This window comes from Passer domesticus, chromosome 15, assembly GCF_036417665.1.
Source record: "Passer domesticus isolate bPasDom1 chromosome 15, bPasDom1.hap1, whole genome shotgun sequence".
Classification (NCBI taxonomy): Eukaryota; Metazoa; Chordata; class Aves; order Passeriformes; family Passeridae; genus Passer; species Passer domesticus.
This window is the reverse complement of record NC_087488.1, coordinates 2,685,875-2,699,987: the sequence shown is the minus strand read 5'-3', so window position 1 is coordinate 2,699,987 and position 14,113 is coordinate 2,685,875. Positions and strand designations below refer to the sequence as shown.

General features: G+C 43.3%; 1 protein-coding gene across 3 annotated transcripts in view; it reads right to left on the bottom strand.

Moving 5' to 3' along the window:
• Positions 1–14,113, bottom strand: part of CLUAP1 (clusterin associated protein 1) — a 58,258-nt gene extending 44,145 nt beyond the window's left edge. For all 3 annotated transcript variants that reach the window (XM_064389909.1, XM_064389910.1, XM_064389911.1), the window contains exons 1-5: positions 13,978–14,113; positions 12,799–12,910; positions 11,556–11,640; positions 6,901–7,080; positions 5,086–5,181 (exon numbers count right to left, since the gene is read on the bottom strand). In XM_064389909.1, coding sequence (XP_064245979.1) covers positions 5,086–5,181; positions 6,901–7,080; positions 11,556–11,640; positions 12,799–12,910; positions 13,978–13,999 — 495 coding nt within the window. In that variant the 5' untranslated portion in view covers positions 14,000–14,113. The remainder of the gene's footprint in view (positions 1–5,085; positions 5,182–6,900; positions 7,081–11,555; positions 11,641–12,798; positions 12,911–13,977) is intronic.

Sequence of the window (14,113 nt, the reverse complement as noted above, 5' to 3'; positions counted from 1 at the left end):
TACATACACACCACTGCAGTCCTGGTTAAAGCTATCTAATATTGATTCAACACTGGATCACAGGTGCAAGGGTTAATTTTGGCTTCCCAATTAGCCCTCTTCCTCAGTGATAGGTTAGGCTTGGGTTAGACGCAGGACTGTTCAAAAAAACTGAAGCAAACCAAGTAATTCTCCAGAGCTGTGGCAATTTCAAGTTACAAATTTCCACTACAAGTTCTGTGTGTGGCAGCTCTGTAACCAAAGCCCAGGAAATGAGGGAAATTCATTTATCAGCCTCCCTCAGGCAGTGCCTCGTATCCAGAAGGAACATTTGGCAGGCGGAAAAATGCTTCCAACATTTTCAATAAATGACTTTTCCAGTTAAGTTCCAAAGAGCAGGGAGTGATGCAGCCATCTCTGAAATCACATCTCCCTCTCCCCCCAGCAGCTGTGCTGGGAGGGGGAAGGAAGGGAGGAAGGGCTCTTTAATCCAAAAGCTGGGAATAAAGAGATCCAGGTGAAATGTCCTTGGTGCTGGGCTAGCACTGCCTCAGTTCCAAAGCTGGGTCTAAATGCATCAGGCTCTCTGAAGAGTTCAATTCCAGCCCTTCCCAGCTGAGCTGGTAACAAGATTCTCAGTGCCTCCCATCAGTTTGGGAACAAGCTGCTGCTGTGGGCATCCATAAAAATAACAGGGAGCAGTGCCCAGAATTTATCCTCCACAGAGTGGCAAATACTTCATGTGGCTGTTAAAAGCCTTAATCTACCAAATTCAGCAATTCCTTTATTTACAGGAGTGGATACAGGGAATAAACACTTTGTTCAAGGGCACAGATGGGCTAAGTGCCAAGAGGAGCATTAGAACACAAGCCCACTGCATTGTCCATCTTCAGCACAAGCTAAAAGCCTTAAAAGAAAATAATATTTTCATTTTTCTTCAGTTTTACAGGGCTTCCAGCTAATTAAGAGGTAAATAAAATGAAAACAAAACCTGAGAGGTCAGAAATCTTTCTGCCTGCCAGCAACACAGAGGCAGAACATTTTTTGCTCCATTATCTTCCCATGTCCAATAATTCAGCAAGTCAAAGCAGGGCAGCTTCCTGCCAGGCTCCTGCCAGTGTGGCCCAGGACCTCTGGCAGAAGCAGAATTTCAGAGTCAAAAACAGCCAGGAATTTTTCCTTTTGGATTTCCATTGTAGGATATTTCAAGAGAACCCTTCCTCAGCTGGGGACAACTGCCCTTGGAAGTCCCATTAGTGCTTTATTTTGAGCTGAAGAATGATTTGGACCAGCTCATCATCCCTCCCTTCCCCCAAAGGTTCATCTGGCCCTTTCCCCCACCTGGCCATGTTTTTAGGATACAGAGCACCACTGGCTTTTCCAACATCTTTTTCCAGGTACAGAATGGCAGCTGTGTAGATCCCAGAAAAGGGAGTGCATAGGGAAGCAGTGCTGCATTTTGCCTGAGTGCTGACATTAATTCCCTTGCTACTTTTCTTGATTTGGAGTTTGACAGCCTTAATCACAGACTGGTATTTTCAACAACTTCTTTTCTCCATTCATTTAGTACCGTGTAGGAAGACAGAGAAAGAAATCCAAACAAAATCTCTCATCCCCATCTCAAATCCAAATCAACCCCACCTTCCCCATGCAAAAAACTCAACATGCCTGCTTACTCTTCCAAAGGTAACTGTAAATATTATGAAAATTAAAGCCACATAGCAATGAAATGCAGAGAAAGTGCCCCTGGCAGGAAAGGAAACAATAAAGATGAAGATGTATTTCTCCATGCATGGAATTTGCATAGAATTGGCTTTTCATTTAGGGATCTCACTGTGTGGTACCAAGCTCATTCATCAGCTCCACTAAACTCTACAAATCCCACCTGCAATTTCTGTGCTCCAGGATTGGACCAGCAAGACTGGAAGCTGCAAATTACCTTCCAAATGTAATGCTTAAATGTGTTTTTAAATAAAAATTCTGTGTCTCCAGCACTGCCACAGGACACCAATAACCTGCACTGTGCTCATTCACAGCTGGGCTAGAAACAGCACAGCTTCCACAGAATTCACTAATTATATCTGGGATTTTCATCTGACAATCCAGCTTTGGGGGCTGTTTGGGATTTTTTCTCCCACAAAACAACACCATAGTCTGAATTCAGTAAACCCTGTAGGTTTTGTTTCTTCCTCTGTTGTTAATGAAAGATTCTTTTTTAGCATTACAGATTAACTTGGGAAGCAGTTTAAATATACAGAAGTGTATATTCAGTCAGGGAATAAGGTATTGCAAAGGCTTCAGAAAGGCACAGAACCATATTTCCAAGAAATCAGACCTCAACTCTTCCCCAAAAATATGTACATACATTTACAGCACTCTCTACCTCCAATAAATCTAACAGAACCATTCCCCTAAACTCTTCTCTAGCTGAAATTTGTTTTCATTCAGAAAGTCATTTATTAAAAAAAGTGTGTCATGACTAGGAGAAATGAAATTTATCTAATGTATGAAGTTTTTCCCCACAGTTTCTATACAAATTATGTACAAAAAGACTCCAACATAGAAGGTAAAGGTTGTGGAGCAAATTAGAGTCAACACTTCCAAGGGAAATAATGAGTTTTATTTCACTTTTCCCCAGTGATCTTTCCCCAGAAGCTGCTCAGACTGTGAAAACAGATCAAGTCAACCCATTAGTGCCAAATGCTGGCATTTCCCTTATAGTTCCTGGAAAATGAAGCCATCTTCACTTAGGATAGAAATAAGATTTATCATCAGCCTGTTGAAGCTTAGGTAGGAAGAGCTTTAATTTAAATATTTGGAAATGAATGGATTGGGAAAAGAAAGAGAAAATATGTTTAGGGAACAAAAAACTCCCATGTTTTCAAATTCCTTTAAACACTATGACAGCTGTTGATAAGATTTTAGCACATGCAACAGGTTTAAGGAGATAAAATGGAATAAAAACCTAAACCACACTGCTCCCCTGCCCTTCAACAGCACAAACCCTCTGGCACTGACAATTAGTGAGAGCATTAATTAGCCAGGCACTGCCAGAAGAAAATAACCCATGGAAATCAATAATTAAAAAGCAGTAAAAGTAATCTTGGTTTAATGGCAACTAATTTGGTGTCTAGCAGCAAAGCTCTACTCACCCAAAGCCAGAATGAGCTTCAATTCTTCCCTACCTGGAATGGGGTGGGAAGGGCAGGCAGAGGATGCCATTCCTGAGGCCTCCTGAGCCCTTCCCCATGAAGGATCCAGGGAGGATGAGGCAGGTGAGGAAGGGCAATTCCTGGCAGCCCTCAGCACTGCCAAGCAGCCCAGACCCAGCAGTGATGGAAAACCCAGCAGCGTTTGGCTCTAAGCCTCTCCTGGGATGGGCAAATTTCATACTTCAGGTGAAAGGCAGATTTGGGGGCTGATAATTAAAAATTAAAAATTTCACTGCCAAACTGGCTCCTGCAATTGACTTTTAATCTGAAACCTGTTTGCTTTGCTACACACTCAAGTCTCGAGTTTGTTGCATGTACCAAATTTGACATTTAACAGGCCAGCCAAAAATGGGTCCTTCAGGTTTAACAAATCACTGAAAAACCCTGGAACCAGCCCCAAATCATAAGGAACAGAGCCCAAAAGCATCTTCTGCAGCTCTCTGGAGACTGTCCCTGAGCTGTCACTGTCACCTGCTGCCTTTAGGCCATGCACTCAGAGTTAATGGCACAGAAGGTCACCTTTCCCAGGACAGCATTTCCTAAAGACAACAAGTTCCATCTGCCAAACCATTTTGCTAAACACAACCTGTGCACCTGGGCAGGATCAGCTGGCCCCACCCTGTGTGCTCAGCCACAAGGAACACTGCTCACTGCTCTCTCTAAGAAATCCAGTTCCTTCAGAAATGGCACCTCCAAGCAGGCTCCCACTCCACAGCTCTTAATGGTCCCACTGAGAAGTGGCTGCACTGAAGCACTTTCTCATCTCCTCATTTTTCAGCTCTTGCTTTCAGCACACTCCACTTGTGCCTGGCCCTTTTCCAGAGCCCAGTTCTAAACTCAGTGTGCTCAAAGCCTTGATTTCAAGTGACTAAACAACACCCAATTCAAACCAATGCTTGAGTACTTTTAAAAATGCCAAAAGTGATCTATATTTGACATTTAGGAGAGTTACAGGGATGCTGTACTCAGAGCAAAAGGGTCCAGTGCTCTACTAAAGCAAACATTAACACATCACACAGCAGCTCTATGAAAACTCCTCCAAAGCCAAGAAATTAGGGAGTGCAAGAGGAGAAGTAACTGATTAACAGTTCTGTGACACTGCTGCATGTTGAGTTAAACTGGATTATCACTTCTCCCTCTCTTTTGAAGTATTCACACCCTGCACACCACAGTGATGTATGGATCCAGCAGGAAAGGCAGTGTTCCATGGAGGAGCTTCCCAGGGCATCAGCAACCCTTGGAAACACCTGTACTCCATCAAACAAGGATCTGGGAGCATTAATTGTGGAGGCTCAGAGTTTACAGCTCTGAAGGGTGCACTCCCTCCAGCTCAGACATCTGAAAACTTCCAACACCATGCAGGGTCTCCCTCCTTTAAAGTTCCTTTTCAGAAAATGAAGAACCTCCAGCATTGCACATAAAGGCACTGAAGAAAATAATGGCAAGACTTCCTGGCAGTGTGCACTGACTTCACACAACAGCTTTTGATTTTTCTTCTCCTCCAGCTAAGCTGAAGAACATGTACCCTGCAGGCTGTGATGCCTCCAGCTCCTGCCACAGAAATAATGAGGCTTGCCCTTGGAAAACTAACAGCACTCGTAATTTATCTGTTAGAATATCCATCCCCAGCACCACAGCCTGCACATGTGTTTCCAAACAGGGACTATTTCAGCTTTCTGCTGAAGAGAAAATGCCAAGCTGTTGTCTTAGGCTGCCTGCAGTCCAGCCATGAACAGCAGTAGGAAGAAAATGCAAACTGTCAGGCCCGTTCCTTCAAACTCATGGAATATTCATGTCAGATGCAAACATTAATAAGAACTGAGATGTTTTTCCCTTTTTTCCTTGAGACACCATGTCAACACAAGTTTTTCCATGCTCTCCAGCATGTACTTACCCTCAGCTCCACCTCTTTGCCAAGTAAGTCATACAGGACTGCTCCTTTGGAGGTGATTTCAGAAGCAAGCTGTCTAGCTGCCTTCAAGTCAGCAATCTGGGAACACAGCAACAGCACTGAATAGCAGGAGAATGCCCAACATCCCAAAGAATAGCCATGGTACTTCTCATTCTGATGACAAAATTGCACTGGAGGTCTCAACTCTGCCAGATGTTGTACACCAGAATCAGAATGGACAGAGTCTCTCTTGGCTTTGAAACAGTCCAGGTGAGGCTCTGTCAGGTACAGGTTTCTGAGGGAAACACCAAATACTTTAGGCCAAGGAAAAAAAAAACCACAAATCTCCTCAGAACAGTGGCTCAGCCAGCTGTTGGTTCATGTGCTGCCCAGGACAAAGAGAAACATCACCTTTTCCATAAGCAGAAGTAAAAACCTCATAAAGGACCAGCCTGCAATGGAAGTAATGAACTTTTGAGCATCCACCAAGTGGTTTTTGTTGTTATTTGTTTTAGAGAGACCCAGCAGACTTACAGAGAGGAGAATCACTTCTGGGTCTGCCATTTTCTCAAGAATCACAGGAACAGAGAATCATACAATGGTTTGTGTGGGAAGAGACCCTAAAGCCCATCCAGTCCCTCTCCTGCCATGGGCAGGGACATCTTCCACAGAAATAGTAATAGAAATTCCTCTTATTTAGCAAATTGTTGGGTATTTTTTAAATTTTAATATTTAGAGAAGGTGCTTTTAAAATATCTAGAGATGTCTTTTATTTCAAGGGCTTGAAAAGCTTTGATGTCTGTTAGGGTCACAGGAAGATTTCCTTTTCTTTCAATGCAAATGGGCTAAAAATCAACTTTTAGTCAGTATTTTGCAAGATCCCCTTGTTGCAAAAGTTTAGTAGGTAGAAAATAATCTTTATTCCAGCCTACTCCAATATTTCTATGGTGCCAACAGGATTTTAATACAAAGAGAACCAGTTTTGTGCCACTGCTGCCTTGTGTCCTAGATTGCCAAGCAATATGCATTCTATTTACCATCTGTTAGAGGTGTGGCAGTTGTCTTCTGTTAAGTGGGCAGTTTTCCTTATCTCTTCCACACCCACTCCTCCCTCCAAGGAGACACCTGCTGATAACAGGCTACTGAATGTCACTGCCTGACTGATAAGAACTACAACATCCCATTGGGAGATGCTCTGCCCAGAGGGAGGAGCCAAGAATTCCCAACTGGATATAATCTGAGGTCTTGGGATTTCCACTGGTATTCCCACAGGAACAGCAGCTGCCTCTTCCACTGGATCTTCAGGGGAAGACTACACCCTTTTCTACAGGGTCACTGCTCCAACAGAACCACACCTGACACTCCAGAACTGCAGCCACAATTCCAATGGGACTGCTACCAGCACCCTGACCAACAGGGTGTCAGGTTGTGTTCTGACTCTGTCAGTGTTGTTTTGATTTACCACATTGTTTTTGGGTTTTTTCTTCCCTAAGAACTGTTATTTCTGCTCCCATATCTTTGCCTGAGAGCCCCTTCATTTCAAATTTATAACAATTTGAAGGGAGGGGGTTTACAGTTTCCACTTCAGGGGAGGCTCCTGCCTTCCTTAGCAGACACCTGTCTTTCCAAACCAAGAGACCTTGTATTTGTATCCAGAATTCAGAGATCAAAATAAATCACAGACTCACATAACCCCATCTCCTGAAAGTCTGACTTAAAACCCTGCCTACTGCCTTGCCAGAACCTTCTCCACTTAAACGCCAGCTAGCAAACAGATGAGTTTTCCCAAGTGAACACAAGAGTGGCAGCTTTGCTTACTTTTGAGCCCAGATCAAACTTGAACTTGGTGCTGTCCTCCTCGGGGAGGTGGGCATGCTCCCCTCCCTGGGTGTTCATGGCCCCGTAGAGCACCGAGGTGACCTTGAGCAGCTCCTTCACGGCGTGCCCATCAGCCTGGTACAGCTTCTTGGTGTTCAGCTTGATGTGAGCCTTGGTAGCCTTGGGCAGGAAAGAAACAATTCAGCAGCCACAAAGAACAAAATGCTCAGTTATCTGCACTCAAAGCTCTTTTTGGGGGCACCAGGCTCTGCTGTACAGAATAATTCCTCCTCTTTGGACCCCCAGTTTGCCTCATCATAATACTGGTATTTCTAGAAGAAATTTTTCTGAAAGCTGTGCTCTTTCTGCATGTCAGAACATTTGCAGAAAAACCCTCAAACTATCATCATTTCTTCCCTGAATAAAGATCAGCAAAAACCCTATGCACCATTTAAATTCAAATTAAGTTTAAGTGGAAAGTAAGTGCTGCCCAGGTCTTGTGATGATGCTGCAGAGAGGTAAATTTCACCCTTAATGAGTTGCAAGAATGAGATCAGTTATCCTAATTTAACTGTCTTCTCTTCCAGCAGCACCTTCCAAATGTTTTATTGCTCCTCTCAATTTTTTTCCCTGCTATGATATTAGTGATTTTGTTCCCTTGCCTTCCATCTCTGAAAGGTACAGACAGAGCAATAAGGAAAAAAATACTCAAAATTCTAATATTCTTTTTGTGCTTCAAAATAATAAAGGGGAAAAATTACTATCTCTCACAGAAAGGACACAAATGTTGTTCTTGAAATTCCTGGTAAGTTTATATTATAAATGAATAGCCTCAAGGAGCCAACCACAAATTTCAGATTAAACTTTGAGGGAGTCTGTGGTGACATAACTAAACAAGGAGGCAAAAAAAAAATTTATGACCATATATGGATCCAAAAATGAAGCTTAAAAATGACACATGAAGTACAAAAGTGACTTAACATCTTCTTTTCAGTATATTTTTAAGATGAAACTTCTGCTGAAATGTTTCTCCTTTGGGAATGCTGTAGCAGATAGAGCCCATCCATGAGTCACTGGTGGTATTACACAGCTTTGGTTTTACACTGCTCCTGGAATGAATTCTCATTTCCTCAGGCTGTGACAGAGCAGGATCTTCAAGCTGGGGGAAGAGACTCAGACATTACAATATTTGGTAAAATACAATTTAAGCTCTGCATTGAGCTTCACTGAATAATGGACTGAAGGAAAAAATCCTGTGAAACTAAAGAGAGAAAGCACCACACTACAAACCATGGATGTGGCTCCAGCTTTCCCAAAGAAACAAAACAAATGGATGCTGGCCCATGCTTATTCAGATGTATTTTGTCAAGACTTTGTGACTTTAAAATCAGATTTTAATTCCCAATAAATATTTTCCTCTTGCCTCTCTCATCCCAAAATCTCAACCCAGCAGAGGAAAATGACTCTTTGTGTCTGTCTGCAGAGACAGGACCCAGGGAATGCTGGAGCTGTGTTAGGAGAGGGTCAGGTTGGATCTCAGGAAAAGTTCCTTCCCCCAGAGGGTGGGGAGGCACTGAACAGGCTCCCCAGGGAATGGGCACAGCCCCAAGGCTGCCAGAGCTCAAAGTCCCAACTCAGGATCTTCTGTGACTCCTGAACATTGAAGCCCAAAGCTCCAGAAGAGGCTCCTGATGTTGTGCACCTGAGCCAGGGGAACACGAGGCTCACAGTACAAAAAATCCCAAATTGCTTTTGAAATGTTGGTCTCAGAATGACCTCAAATGAGCCAAGACACAAAGTGAAAAGCCAGGTATGTTCACCTCCCTTCCCCTGCAGCAGAAGCAATCTAACAAATTAATTGCAGAAACAGCAAGTATTCCATTATAGGAGAAGTGGTCATTAAATTGACAGACTCTGTTAAACATCCCCTATCCAAAGGGGACTGATGCACTGAATTATAAAGGATGTTGTTAGAGACAGAACTTCCAATTTCAGCTTCATTCACCCTCAAGAGAGTAAAATCAATGTCTAGTAAGAGGAAAAAAAACTTTTCATTCAAAGGCTACTTAAAAAGAGTGAAAAAATACACAGAGAAGTATATATATATTTTCAGACTGGCACAATGGCACTGTGGAATCAATGCCATGCTGACAAGTTCATGTTTGGAAAATCACCTCCATCACTTCATCTCTGAAACACCTATTTGATTTGTTCTTTTATTATATAACATTTCTAGTTCTACAGGACCATTAAAAACCACAGCTATTTATTCTGAAGATCAGATGGTTAAAATGCAACAAAAAATATAAATATTCAGCAAGATCAGCAGCCACAGCCAGAAAATTTGCTTAATTTCACAATCTGCTTTATGAATATCATGAAGCCAAATTTTCTGTGACGTTGGACTCTTGCAAAAGGTTTTGTGCCCTTGGGTTACTGAGTTTGTTTTCATGAATGGATTTCTATGAGATGAACTCATTGGAGGCTTTTTGTTGCACTCTACCTCCAATTTGGATCCAAGTGGGCTTAGGCAGGAGCCAGGTGTTGAGCCCCACTGATCAGGGCAGCTCTAGGGGGGGAATTGATTAAAAACCCACCTAAGGCAACCATGCAGGCACTTCACAACTTTGGGGTCTGGGAAGGAGACTTTTGGTAAGTTCTCAAACTGCCAGGAACACAGAGCAGTAGTTAATTTGTGTGGAAAATTAACACCTCCTCAGCCCTTGTTCAGTAAAGCAGAGCAAAGCTCCAGCTCCATTCCCTGGTGATGGATCTGTCCTGACATTCTCTGCTGAGACAATTCTGTCTCCATCACATCTCCCATCTGCCCACGGATGCAAAAAGCCATTAACTCCTGGGAAAGGTAATTGTGGATTGCATGGACAGTGAATTATTAAGGAAATGTCTACAAGCTTCTCTCATCCTGAAAATGCTGAAAACCTACAATAATCCCCACACTAACTTGTAATATTAGCTGAGGCTAAGTACAGGATGACTAAAGTAATTTCCATTAATTTCATTTTCTGAATCATATTATGTAATTCTCCAAAACCCTTGGGACTTCTGACATGAAATCAGCTATTGAAAAGCATCACATTATTTCTGCTTCCAGACTAGTGCTTGGAGGGGGAAACCCTTCCAAATAAAACAGACCTGTTCACTCCATCTCAGGATGCTCCAAGGCTCAAAAGCACATTCTATTATGTACAGGAATGTGCTCTGCTCTGAACATGGCAAAATTAAGAATTAAGAGAATTTATGGTGCACACTATTCACAAATGACAAGGGAAATATTGTTAAAATGACATTTTAATATGTTTAAGATTTTTTAAAATTACTGTAATTCATCTTTGATATTAGCATAAAAACTTCCATTGCTTCCAGATCCACCTGCAGACACAGAAAGTTCTTTTCACATAATGAAGAGTGTTAATCTAAGTGTGTGATAACACCAAAGGCTCACACTGCTTCCAAATAACATGAATTTTATGAATGACAATGTTATTTTATTCCAAAAGACCAAAAAATTTGATGGCCCAATCAAATACGTCATGCATTAAAAAATTGATCTGAGAAAAAACCACATGCCTTGATCTAGGGGAGATCTCACACACCCAATATATGATTCTATATCATAATGAAAACAACAGAAATTAAGACAATGAAGCACAGAAAATAATCAGGCATCCAAAGTTAGCAATAACCAAGGTGGGATCTCTTCTAAAACAATTTAAATGGTTTAAAAACATTTCCCATCTACAGCTGTGTTTTCCACAAATTAGAGAGATAAGGAGGAATACTGGCTTAGATCCCAATATTGTATTCAGATCCCAATATTGTATTTAGATCCCAGCTCTGCAGAAAGAAGTACAGAATGTCAGTAACAGCATGCCCTGGCCTCTTCAAATTTCCAGCAAATTTCCAGCAGCACAAGACACAGGATCACAGAATCATGGCATGGGTTGGATTGGAAGGGACCTTAAAACTCATCCTGTCCCAGCCCTGCCATGGCAGGGACAGCTGCCACTGCCCCAGGCTGCTCCAAGCCCTGCCCAGCCTGGCCTTGGGCACTGCCAGGGACAAGGCAGCACAAACTCAGCCACCCCTTGCAGGGAAGCTCTGTGGTGCTAGGTTCTTTTTCTCGGGCCAGATCTTCTGAGCCTTCAAAAGGGAACCTAACACACCCAAGGATAGCTTAGCTATTATCTTTGGAGGAAAAATAATGAGCAGGATGGCTTCTGCTGCAGTGTTAGAAACAAAAAGGTTTAATAAAAGGCAAAATAACAAAAAGAAAAATCCGAGCCAGGTACAGCGGTCTGCCCCTGGTACAAACACCTTCACAAAAGCAGTTTAGTTCTTTTGTTCTCCTCTTTTTCTACCTGATGGGCCAGGCGGGACTTTTTGGCTTCTATCCAATTAGATGACCCCGAGTTTTTGGTGAAGTCTCTGAGGTCCTATGAGACTTTTCACCTCATCGTTGAGAGAAACTTCTGGGCTTCTTTCCTTTTTTGGGGGACAAAGGCTGGCTTTGCCTCTCTGTCATTAGGGGGCACTCCTACACTGTGGGGTTAAGAGAAAAGCTCTAAAGCTGCCATGGAGCCAGGACTTCAGCATTTCAGGATTTCATCCCAAGCACAGCTCCTGGGCAGACTCACCATGAACTGAGCCACGGCCTTGATGAAGAAAACCCGGTCCTGCTCTGTCTCCACATCCCCAGGAATGTCACTCTGAGGTTCATACCTGTGCAAACAACAGCTGGAGATCAGAACAAGGTTCTGGCAACATTAAAGAGCCTGCTTCATCTGTGAGGCTAAAATCAAACACAAAGTAAGCATGGACATGACTGGAGAGTAAATGTGTAAATAAATTCCTACTGCAGACTGGGGCATCCAGAGGCTGGAGTGCACACTGGGGGTTTGTACAAACTGCAGGAGCTGTAAAACCTGACACAAGTTCATAGCCAGACATCATTTCAAACATTTCCTTTCTCAAGTAAAGGAAACTTAAGGAAAAATAAATTGAAATCTGTGAAATGCTTAAAAAAAACCATCAGTGAGGTGCAGAAACTTTTAGAAGTGGCCAGTCTGCAGGAATCAGGGGAGAATAAAAGGAAATTCAGTGATTTGGACCCTCAGTGTAACAGCAGCATTTCAAAGACTATTTAGGCAATTTAGTCCAAGTAGTTCTGAATGGTTGTGAGTCTATCCCAATTTCATTACAACTGCAAGAGTATTCAGCAAATTTCTAACAACTAAAAGGATATTAATTATTAATCCAGGCCAAAAAAAAGCAATCAGGCAAACTAGTCAATGTTGGTTTCAATGTTCTACCTTATAATCTTAAAAATACCCCTTAATTTTGCACTTAAGTGGGACAGAGAATATATAATTCAAATAACACTTCAAGACCCAGAAATATTTAACCAAAGTCTGTCAATGGGTTAAGTGGGTGCAAAACTGCAACTGGACAGTAGAAGATTAGAACCAAACCATTTTATTTCTTTTAAACGTGTTGTGGGTGCAGGACAATACCAGGCTGTAGCAACAAGGCAAGGACTGGCTGGGTTTTGGTGAAGTTCCCACAACAGATCACCCTGTTTGGACAAAAGGTCAGGATGGCTGTGGAATTTGGAGAATATGTGAGAGAGATAAGGCTACTTTTGAACGAGTGTGCCCACAAACCTCTGCCAGCATTGAGTCACCAGGTTTGCTACTGCAGACTCCATCATTAAGCTAAAAACCTGCAAACTACAGCATTTCTATCTGGTATTTAGGAGAGCAGAGCTCAAAGAATGATTAAATATCACTGAGTTCCCCAATTTCACAGCACACCACCAGTTCCCAAGCACACTCCCCACATCACAGCATCAACCCAAAATTTGCTGGCCTCGTCACCAACCTTTTCACCAGCCACAGCAGCACTTCTGACACAAGCATGAAGTTTGGGGTGTGGAAATTCTCCATGGATATGAGTCGAGGATACCCCAGCGCCCTCATCATCTCAGTAAAATCTGAAATAGGAAGAAGAGCAGGGATTTCTTCTTTTCTAGCTGTGAAAAGTGCATATTATATGGCTCTACGCAGATATTTACTACACACATTAAGTTGTATTAAGTAGTGCTGTGTTAACATTTTAATACTATGGTAAATGTAGGTTCATAGCAAAAAGGTAGCTTTTGTAGTTAAGATAGGAACTATGTATGTGGAATGTTTTCTTTTAGAAAGGAACAAGGGGCCCTCACTGGATGGCGGCTGCAGGACACCTAAATCTTTCAGAAGAAGAGAATTTATTGCTCCCTTATCAGCAGAAAACTAACTTCTTCCCACCTTGCTCAGACAGGAAGACGGCATGAGGATTAAGAGGAAGAAGCTGACAGTGACCAGACAGAATCCTGTGTTTGAACGGAATTTATGCATCATGTATGAGGTGTATGAATATGCAACAGGCTGTTGTTTTTAAGGGTTAATCCTCTGGTAACGGGGGTACTTTTTCGGGCTTGTGTTGCCCTGAAAAAGGTACCCGGACGTCCGTATCTCTTTGTTTTTATTGTCTCATATTGTCCTACCCTCAAATTTTATTATTTTAATTATATTACTATTTTTATAACCGTTTTCTTACTATTAAACTTTTAAAATTTCAAAACAAACCCAAGTGATTGGCGTTTTTCACACTAGCCAGTAAGGGCTTTGCCAAGATTGCCATCTCCCACAGGGCGCTGCTTAGTTACCATGCGATACACCCAGTGCACAGCACGTCAAATAATTAAACCTCAATAATTAATATAAATAGTATCATTTAACAGAAAACACGCCCAGGTGAGAAGAGGCGTTTTTAACGAGATTCGCTGAGCTGAACCCACGCGGACACAGCCCCTCCCTGCGCAGACAGCGCTCAGCTGTGCTCCCCACGGGCGGGCCCGGCAGCGCTGGGACCCCTCCCCGGCTCAGCCCTGCATCCCCCGCTGCTCCGGGCGGCGCCGTGAGGCGCAGCCGGGGGTGCCGCGCCCCGCCCCGCCCCAGCCCGGCCCAGCCCGGCCCGGCCCGTCCCGCCCGGCCCCGCCGCCCCGGCCGCGCTCACTGCGGAGGTCGCGGAACGACATCGCCGGCACCCGCGGCCAACGCGGCTCCGAGCAACGCGCTGCGGCCGCTACGGCAGCGCGCCGGGGCCAATCCCCGCGGCAAGCGAAGTGTGCGGCGGGCAGGGCGCGGAATGG